The sequence below is a fragment of the Chanodichthys erythropterus genome, chromosome 12 (assembly GCF_024489055.1).
Source record: "Chanodichthys erythropterus isolate Z2021 chromosome 12, ASM2448905v1, whole genome shotgun sequence".
Taxonomy (NCBI): Eukaryota; Metazoa; Chordata; class Actinopteri; order Cypriniformes; family Xenocyprididae; genus Chanodichthys; species Chanodichthys erythropterus.
The window spans coordinates 57665105-57676244 of NC_090232.1; the positions used below are offsets into that span (position 1 = coordinate 57665105).

The window sequence follows — 11140 nt, forward strand, 5'->3', positions numbered from 1 at the left end:
CAATGATAAAGGCAGATTTCTCCATCTCTGAAAATCAGACTTGGTCTGTTCCAACAAAGGAGAGAAATTAGCAGATAGAAGAGGAGAAAGAGAATGAGTAATATTAATACCCAGATATCTAAATCCTGTTTTGCTTAGTTTAAATGGAACATCTGACTGCCGAAGTCCCATAGCCAGTCGGAAAACACTCACTTTTGTGGAGATTTATTTTGTATCCAGAAAAAGAGCCAAATTTTTGCAACATGGATAAAATAATTGGAAAATTCGAAATTGGGTTCGATACATATAATAATAGATCATCAGAATAAAGTGATAGTTTAATTTCAATGCCTGACCTCACCACTCCCTGCAATGATGGGGAGGACCTCAAAGCAATTGACAATGGCTCAATGGCCAGGGCGAAAAGCAAAGGGGAGAGTGGGCATCCCTGTCTTGTTCCCCGTCCCAGCCTAAAATAGCTGGATCTATTATTATTAGTGTGCACACTCGCCTGAGGAGAAGCATATAAAAGACGTATCCATTTGATAAAGTTATCTCTAAACTCAAATTTTTGAAGCACAGTGAAGAGATACTCCCACTCCACACGATCAAACGCTTTCTCAGCGTCGAGTGAAATAACAACCTCAGGTGTCTGGGAGGAATGTTTAAGATTAATTATATTTAAAAGAGTACGGACATTAAAGAATAACTGTCTCCCCCTAATGAAACCTGTTTGTTCCTCAGATACAATCTTTGGTAGAATGTTTTCAATGCGAGAAGCTAGCACTTTAGCCAAAATCTTTGCATCCACATTCTGTAAGGAAAGGGGCCTGTAAGAACCACATAGCTTAGAATCCTTATCTCTGTGGAGTAACAAAATAATGGATGCATGTGTAAATGTCTCTGGTAGGAAACCACGCTCTAAAAATTCAGTATACACAGACAGAAGTAATGGGGACAGTTTATTCTGGAATTTTTTTAAAAAACTCAACAGGAAAACCATCTGGCCCAGGAGCTTTATTACCTTGCATACTTTTAATTGCTAGATTAATTTCATTGGTTTCTATAGGGGCTTCAAGATCTCCAGCAACGGCAGGATCAATTGTAGTAAAATTTAAGTTCTGTAAAAAATAAGCCATATCATGGGCACCAGTTGGAGATTCTGAAGTGTATAAAGATGAATAAAAAGATTTGAAGGTGGCATTGATACCTTCAGGATCAGATATCAAATTACCAGATAGGTCTTGAATCTCTGGGATTAATCGGCTAGCTGCTTGACGTCTTAACTGATGAGCTAAAAGGCGACTAGCTTTATCACCATGCTCATAATAAGTGCTACGAGAATGCAAAATAAGCCGCTCAGCATCATCAGTCAGAATAAGATCAAGTTCAGCTTGTAAATCGAGACGTTTTTTTAAATTGATCTAGTGAAGGGGAGTTGGCAAGCTGCTGATCAATCAGAAAAATATGGGAAGTGAGATCACGTATCCTTGTGTTGCGAACTTTATTTAAATGTGCGGAATAAGAAATAATCTGCCCCCGAAGGAAAGCTTTAAGTGTCTCCCACAGCAATGAATGAGTGACCACCCCATCTTGATTTGTAGCCAAAAAATTATCAATGGAGGTTGAAATAAAATCAATGGATTTTTCATCAGACAAAAGAAGAGTATTTAACCTCCACAATGATGAATATCTAGGCTGCACAGACAGCTGTATATCAAGACTAAGAGGGGCATGATCAGAGATAACAATGGCATGGTAAGATACAGATGTAACTTTTGGTATTAGGGAGCTATCTATAAAAAAAATAATCTATACGGGAATATGACTGATGTGCTTGCGAATAAAATGAAAATACCTTATCTTGAGGATTATAAAATCTCCAAGGATCAATGCAACCATTTTTGGACATAAATTCCACTATTGATCTAGACATGGATGATGGAGTAATAATCCTGGAACTTGAGCGGTCCATAACAGGATCAATTACACAATTAAGAATAAGAAGGTGACTGTTTAATGAGGGGAGGATCTCAAATAACTTGTTTACAAAACCTGGATCGTCAAAATTTGGTCCATATACATTGACAAGTATAACAGGATTTTGTAATATGGTGCCAACAACAATCAAATATCTTCCATTCTTATCAGCTATTACTTTAGTGGAAGAAAACTGAACCCTTTTGTTAATCACTATTGCAACCCCTCTGGCTTTTGAATTAAAATTAGAGTGAAAAACATCCCCTACCCAAGTACACTTAAGCTTCAGGTGATCCTGATTTCTCAAATGTGTCTCCTGTAAGAAAGCAATGTCAGTATTTAACCTTTTCAAATGTGAAAATATCTTTGACCTTTTTATGGGATTTCCCATGCCTTTAATATTCCAAGTTAAAAACCGTACTGTAGAACCGACTGGGTTTGTCAAATTAACGTGAGAATTAGCCATTTATTCTGCTAAACTAAAACGCTTCCCTTGGAAAAAAAAAAAACCTCCTATAAAGCAAAAAACAAAAACAACAAAGCAGAAACAAACAAAAAAAACACAAAACACATGCAGATCAATCCCGAAACAACCCCACCCACCCAAGCACATCCAGTATCCGCATCCCCAAATGATGCGAACTCCTGTGCAGACTCCAACTGGAGCCAACCCATACAGTTACTGCTCACGATTAGAGATTAACAAGGAGAGTGGAGACCTGCAATATGTAGCATTCAGTGGCAGGCTATCACAGTAGAACCAATATAACAGATAACCCACTTTAACACTTTTTCAATCACCAATAGAATTATACTTAAAGTAATTAAATGAAACAGTTACCAAGCATAACCGGTAATTAGACCGTAACGACAATATTTGAAATATAGTTTGCACTTGAGACACTATGACAAGCTCCAAAAAAGAGGGGGAAAAATTAAAAAAACCGTTTCATTCACAATAGCCCATAGTCCAGCGTCTCAAGTATAATGCATTGTCCAGTGTCTAGTGCATGATGCCATGGGTTAACTTACCCAACTCAACTCACATGACTACGTGTAAACACACACGGAACACTTGATACACTCTGATGAGACTGTAGAGAATTGACGTAGGCTTTAGCCAAATCCGGTGAGTTAAACTGCCTTTCAACCCCGTTATAAGTAACTCGCAGCTTAGCTGGATGAAGAAAACCAAACTTGACTCCAGGAATTGAGCGCAGTTGTTGACGAACATCGTTAAAGGCAGATCGAGCACGAGCAGTCTTTACTGTAAAATCCGGAAAGACCGATATGGTGATATCACCGACTTTGAGTTGTCTCTTCTCGCGTGCCCACTTTAAGACATCGACACAATCCGAGTGATAATGTAGTCTTGCCACAATGACTCGCGGACGTTTCCCCGGTCTTGGCCTCGGCTGTAATGCGCGATGTGACCTGTCAATGATGATGTCCTTGTCAATGTTAAGTGCCTCCTTAAGTAGCTTGGAAATCGCCACAGTAGTAGAGGGTTTGTCTTCTGGAACTCCAATTATCCATATGTTATTACGACGGGATCTAGCTTCCAGATCTTCGCACTTATCCTCTAGTTTTACCACAGCGGCCGAAAGAGACTCTACCTTCTCCTGAAGCCCGGTGATGTCATCCAAACAGATGGAAAGCGAGTGTTCCATGTCCTTCACTGTACTTTTCAGTGTCGACATGTCCGTTTGCATCGAAACCATACTATTAGAAAATTCCACCTTAACTGCCTGAATCTCGCTCTTGATGGTAGCCAAATCATCGCCCAACATGGACCGCAACTCAGAGCGAAATATTTCCGCCAGATCTTTGCGCAACGAAGTTAGTATCTCAGCTTTAAGGGACTGTGTATCATTTGAAGTCTTCGCGAAATCAGTACTCTCCTCCGGGTTGGCTGAGTCACTCTCTGCCGAGGACGTGCTTGTAGTAGCAGGCCACTGTTGCGATGTCTGCGCGTTACTTCCTTTACTGCTTTTAGTTTTCATTGTTGTTGCAAGAGATGAAAAACAATAAAACAACACTAACCAACACTAGACGTAGACACTGAGTATAATGTTTAAATGTGCGTAAATATCGAAATATGGTCGAATTCTGCAGGAACCCCCACGGCAACGTCTCACTCCATAATTCGCCTAACCGGAAGTCTATCTCTGTATTTAAAAAATTTATTTAGTTGTAGTACACTTGAGCCTGTGTATGAAAAGAAAGTGTATGAAAAATAGGTTCAAGTGTACTACAAGTGTTAACTAAATACTTTTTTTAAATACAGAGATAGTATGTTAAAAGCACATTTTAGTTCATAGTCATGGTGTCTCAAAATAGCACAGTTGATGTTCTTAAGATTATCTTAAGAAGTACTAAAGAAGCATTTTTAGTATATTAAGTACAAAATTAGTGCCCGAAAATAGAGCACTTTAAGTACATTATCGAAGTGTACTTTTTTTTCACCTGGGAATGCAAGCACCTTGTTCTTGATCTCTCAAAAGCTGTGGGTTTGGTTGCATCTTTGTTACAGGATTGAGAGGCCATTTTGACAGTTTTGAAAAGGCAGTGAAGGGAATGTCACCTACTATTTCACAGGCCTACCAAAGTGAACACATAAAAAATCATGTTTCTTTGTATGTATCTTTATCAAATCACTCATGTCTAGTCTTAAGGAACACTGCCCAACAGCAACACCCGCAGGTAAAGTTACAGCAGGAGTCATGCCTACCTTTGCTTTCATAGAAAACCATAGAAAACCATTACACCTCCGGCGTGCGGTGGGTTTTGTGGGGGGCTAATTGAGAATGAATGGGGGAAAGTTACGTGAGCGGAGGCAATGTCTCCATTGCGCTATGATTGGAGGTAATTGGTTATGATTGGTTTGTGCGATAAATCCTGCCTCTTGTTGATGTGCACGTTCCACGTGTCAGTTTGAATTAACAAATGATGGCGTCAATGGGAAGACTAATTGAAAGGAAGTAAACAAATAGAGTTAGATATCACTGCTTAATGTCATGTCAAAATCAAACTTGAAATGGACTGAAAACACAATGACTGTGGGGTTTTTTAGTGCAATCAGCTTGGTGAAATTAAAAATACGTCTTTGTGTCTGTGACAGACTGTGTTTACGGAGAACGACTGATGATCCAAAAAGTAACTTTTTTGTTCCTCAGGAAAACTAATGTAATATATTCTTGTTCTATAATATTTTTTGATTATTATATAAAATTTTGAGGGTATTTTATGATACTATGCAATATTTATAAAATTTTTATTAACTATTTTTCCCCATTGAAAATAATAGAATTTTTCTTTAACATATTTTTAAATTATTTTTCAATTAAAGCAGTATTCCATGTTAAAATAGAGACAAGGCATTTAAAATAAATTTTTTTGAAGGTAGATTAGTGCCATTTGGTGAGAGTAAAAAAAGAAAAACTTATGCAATGCCATGTCGTAACCACTAGATTCCCATAGAGCTCTATATAAAATTCTCTAGTGGTTTTTGGACACAAACACGTATTTTTATTACGTTTTGGATATGGATTTAAACTTAGACATTCTCAAAGACTACTTTTTGTCAAGGTTTAGATTTTTTATTTTTTTTTATGTTGATTTGAAGCGTCGGTTTTTGCATTAATTTTACTACAGTCAAACCTGAACATAGAGGGCGCCATTTTGTTACACGTAACATCAAAATTCAATAAAAAATAACAAAAATGAACAGGTGTGTTTTATAACAGCTTAAAAAATCTGTGTTTGATCTGATTTCATCCTCTTATTTGAGTTTTGGCTCAATTTTACCATAATATTACAGCCACACAGGTTCATTTGTATGTGTATAATGGTGTGTTGTGTGTGTGTTTGTCTGTGAATGTGTGTAAGTGAGTGGGTGTTTCTATTTTGTACTCTTTGTGTTTTAGAGTGTAACCCCTTTCTTGCAGTTCATTTTTTACTGCTTTGTGGCTGAATTTTTGCTTTTATTTCACACATTTGCATAAACTTGCTCTGTCTTATAGTCGTGCTGGTTCATATATATGTGTGTGGGGGGAGGGGGTGGGGGGGTGGTTGTGTCTATTTTGCACTCTTGGCATTTCAGAGTGTCCCCCCTTCAGTGCTGCACACTTTGTTTCTGCACAGTGTCTGATTTGTAGTTTGTACCAACAAAAGATTCTCTGAGTTGTTGTATTTTTTCGTATTTCCCATTCATTTCCTATGTCGGTCATTTTTGACCGAAAAGAAGGTAAGTGTGACTATTTTTTTTACGATGCCTTAACATGTTGAGTCAATGTCAATGTTAAGAATAATGCACATGAATTTACATTGATTCATAAATAAAAAATGTGCCGCCTCATTTCAGAACACCACTGCACGCCATTGCCACAGATGTACCCGCAGTGGGACAGTGAGGTGGAGCACAGGGGCCCGACCTGGAAGGCACAGCGTCCCGAAGTGGGGTCTGAGTGTACAACACTCATCTGGCTCCAGGGTTGGGTAGGGGGTGCACCAGAAGGCATTGCGTCCTTGAAATGCACACCACTGCCAGCTGGCGATAGGAGAGGGATGATCTTCTTTTGAAAATTTGGGTGCCGAAAGAAAAGTCAACGAAAGATGCTCCGCCCGGCCCTCCTCTGGGGGAAAGAGTGGTGCGGTCACCATCTCCTGAAGAGCTGATTCCTCCATCACTGGGTCATCCGTTTCAGGAGCACCACTTGCTCTAATGCTTGGCAGGTCTGAGACAGGCTGCGCCATACTGTGGCCTGGGTGTAGGCTGCTGCTGTGGTCGTGGGGAAGTTTTGTCGTAGTGAGGGTGGAGAAGGCACCAGCTTGGTTTTAGCCAGAAAAAGGTGCCTTCCATGATCTGGTAACCTCTTCAAGCACTTCCAGAAAGAAAGGCACTAGGGAGGGATGCTGTTGATCAGTGTGCACCGCCCCGAGATACCAATTGTCCAGCCTTGAACATTCGGGACATGGTGGAGGTCTCCACTTGAGCCCAACACTGTCAGTGACCCGGGAAAGCATGGCCGTCAGCTCTGGGTCAGATTCAATCAATGCTACTCTCCCCAAAGGGTGACGCAGCTAAATCTTCATCCCCTGAGGACTCTAGCCCACCCTCCTATGCAAAGATTGGCATCTGATCCTACGCCAGAGCCCCGAATGAAACGCTAGGTCCCCCATGACAAGGACCACCAGTCTCACTCGGAAGCTCCACAGATTACGATGTGCTAAAGGAGTCCTCAGGACATGTACTCAGTGGGAAAGCCCCCACTCTGATCCTCAGGTCACCCTGGCCATTCACCAAAGTAGACCTCCCCTGGTGGAGGAACTTGATTGGGGCATAGCAGAGGGGACTCCAACTTGTTTGATGGGTACATGACTCATCCATAAATGCCAGCTCAGCATGCATCAAGGGTTAGTTCACCCCAAAATTAAATTTCTGTCATTAATTACTCATGTCGTTCCAAACCCGTAAGACCTTTGTTCATCTTTCATTCAAGTCATTCAAGGTCCAGAAAAGTAATAAAAACATAATTAAAATGCATCAACATGACTACAGTGGTTCAACCTTAATATTATGAAGCGACAAGAATACATTTTGTGCGCAAAAACAAAACAAAAATATAGCTGCAAGTAGTGATGACAGGCCCAAGCCCGTTGGCACCGTCACCCCGGGGGCTTCAGGGCAACTATGCACGGCAGGCAATGGGCATTCAACTCCCTCTGGTCGGCGGTCACACGTTTTTTTTCTAACCAGTGTGAAAGAGACTCAAAATACTCCATTAATGTTGCACATACAATTAAGAGCTATATACCATTTTAATCTGTGGAATATCTTCTTTTATTTGTGTACACTCAGAGTAAAAACAAAATGTTGTGCTATTTGCAAAATAAAGAAAACTAACATGATGCGTGATCTCTTGTCTCCCTCTGAACGAAGTCCGATCTGATAATGAACTGTAACTTAGTGAATACTAATCACAAAAAAACAAAAACAAAACGAAAACAAAAATTCTGTGTTTATGTAATCTGTATGAAAAGAGAGCCATGTCAGAAGTCTGTGATTCAGCTCATTATCCGCTAATGCGGCCACGCCCACGGAGCGAGCGCTATTCAGACACAAATTCTGAGGCAATGCGTGTATTCATCATCTCAGTCATGTATTTATTGTCTTGAAAAGTGTTTATCTGTATGTTAAAGTCATGGTTAGCGACCTCTAGAAGACATGCCATTAGTTCCTGGTTCCTGTTCTTCTTTAGATGAATTTGTGGACTAAAGGTGCACAGAGCGCCCTCCGGCTGCAAGTATGAATTGAAAAAACACAGTATCCAGTGTTCATAGTGATGACAATAAATATTGAATAAATATTACTCCTCTATAGAAAATTGACATAAACATATGAGAATCCATCAATATTTCTCCAAATGTGCATGCTTTTAAGCTAAAAGCCTATATGTGTAGTGAATTAACTCAAAGTGGAAATATTAATAATTATTCATAACTCAATATTATTTATTAATTATGATTAATTATGAATATGTAAATCGGTTAATCAGATTTACTGGATATAGCTACATTAACCTTAATATTGCCATCAAATAACCTGTTGTCCAGGGAACACTTAGTGTTGATTGTTTAATAATTCTAAGAAATGTTCATTTCCAGGTTATGGAAAAATAACATTCTTAACGCACCGTGCTACTTAGAGCATAGGTTCGGGTCTATATCACTTAAGAAGCAATTTCTTAGCAGATGGAGTCAGAACCAAACATGTATTGTGCACAATCTTTATTAACTAACTCACAAACACATAACTAAACTAACAAACACATAACATAACATAACATACACAAAGAGTCACACACATATGTAGGTCAGAATGAGTAATGATAGAGTTGAACCGGAAGAGATACTGTTACTAGAGCTATAGGAAAGTCGAAGACACTCTGGAAAGGACTCATCAGTTTCTTTTAGCAATAGCAAAGGTAAGTTTTACAAATCAATACTAAATCACTGTTTAGCATTAAAATATGCAATACTTGCAATGTGCCCTTAGGCTGAGGAGCGTCGGATCTGCAGGTTGAGGATAAATCTTGAGGTTATCGTCTGAAGTTGTTGCCAGTCTGTTGGGTGATGAGCACAAGGCTGGGTGTTGTAGGCCGGGGGCCTACCAGCCTTGCAGGCCGGGCCTAGAGAGGCCGGCCCCAAGGAGACCTGTTCGGTTGTCCAGAAGCAAGGAAGAAGAGAAGGAGTGTCACTGTTCGCTGGTTTTTAACCTCTGGTCAAAGTCCAACCTCTTAGGAATGATGTTGTATTTCCGGGTGACACACACCCCCCTTGTCAGGGCTTTTATGACCAAGTCAGATTAACTCCCTGAGGTCTGAAAACGCGTCTGCGTTTTGTAGGATTTTTTTCACATTGCAGCAAAACAGACTTAAATTACTCCGTCATTTCTTGTCATAGAGACATAAGTAATATATCAATTGAAACTATAGAATGTCTTCTTTTATTTGTGTACACTCAGAGTAAAAACACAATGTTGTGCTTTTTGTAAAATAAAGAAAACTAACATGATGCGTGATCTCTTGTCTCCCTCTGAACGAAATCCAATCTGATAGTTCTCAGAAAATGAACTGTAATTTATGAATACTAATGACAAAATTACACTTATGTCTAAAGAAACGTTGAAATGTCAGGTTTTAAATCATGCAAGTCAAATCGAAAACAAACATTATGTGTTTATGTAATCCGTATGAAAAGAGAGCCGTGTCAGAAGTCAGTGATTCAGCTCATTACCCGCTAATGCAGCCACGCCCATGGAGCCAGCGCTATTCAGACGCAAATTCAGAGGCAATACATGCATACATCGTCTCAATTGTGTATTTATTGTCTTGAAAAGTGTTTATTTGGATGGTAAAGCCATGGTTAACGATCTCTAGAAGACATGCCGTTAGTTCCTAGTTCCTTTTCTTCTTTATATGAATTTGTGGCCTAAAGGTGTACAGAGAGCCCTCCGGCTGCAAGTATGAATTAAAAACACCATTCCTGAAATGTCCTCTTCTTCATTAGAATAATTTGTGGACTAAATGTGCACAGAGAGCGCTCTCCGGCTGCAAAACACAGTATCCAGCACTCATAGTGATGACAATAAATATTACTTCTAAGTATAGAAATTTGACATAAATATATAAGAATCCATTAATATTTCTCCAAATGTGCATGCTTTTAAGCTAAAAGCCTATATGAAATGCCATAGAGGTAACATAATTGTTCAGACACTTTGCATCACAGAAATACATTATATTTTAAAGAATATAATAGAATACCATTATTTTAAATTGTAATAATATTTCACAGTATCGCTGTTTATGATGAGCTGAGACATGATTACAGAGGGTTTTTTCCACAGCCTACCTGGCTGAAAGGCCTCATTAATATGCAAGTCATTTCAGGTCATTATTATGTGATTCTTTTGTCTTCTCCGGTGTAAACGGTCCATTATTTATGCAGATTCACGCCTCCTCGCATACTGTGTTTCTTGACAAAAAGTGTCTTACAAAATTTAAATCTCTCTATTGTTTTATATGAAAGAGTAGTCAGCATAATTTTTACATAATTCTTAAGCAAAAACTCTAGTCTACAACCCCTAATGACCAGAAGTCTTGTGAACACAGATTTAATATACTTTTTTTGGCCTTATTTCAGTGACCTAAGTTTTTTGTTTTTTCAATAACCATGTATAAACATTATTCCTTCAAAAACACAAACATGTACATACATATGGAATTACTTTTGATCCAAAAATAATGAACGTAACTTTTCAAAAAAACTAATAAAAATAGAAATTGAAACTGAATAAAATGTCTTTGAAACTTAAAAAAAATAAATCGCAGGCAAAATGTTTGACTTTGTTTTTAATACACTGCATGTTTTGCTAACAGTTTCTTTTCTTTCTTTCACTGATCTTTACTTACAAAAGCATTTCCAGAGTTTTCATTTATGCTTCTGAAGTTTTCGTTTACGATCCCAGAGTTTTCGTTCGTCTTTCTGACACAAATCTCTCGCGGGGGCGGGGCCAGCAGTGGTGTGTTCTCATTGGCTTACTGAGTTTTTGATTGACAGCTTCTTCTTGACCTGGAAGTGAAGATGTTAGCGTTGTGTTTACAATTACATGCGTGGA

The 11140-nt window shown here is 38.9% G+C and overlaps 1 protein-coding gene across 1 annotated transcript in view; it reads left to right on the plus strand.

Annotated features, from left to right (window-relative positions):
• The window catches only part of LOC137032195 (MSL complex subunit 3-like), a 435464-nt gene extending 426169 nt beyond the window's left edge, over positions 1 to 9295 (plus strand). The window contains exon 13 of the mRNA XM_067403838.1: positions 9017 to 9295. Within this exon, the coding sequence (XP_067259939.1) occupies positions 9017 to 9044 (28 nt within the window). The 3' untranslated portion in view covers positions 9045 to 9295. The remainder of the gene's footprint in view (positions 1 to 9016) is intronic.
• The last annotated feature ends 1845 nt before the right edge of the window (positions 9296 to 11140 follow it).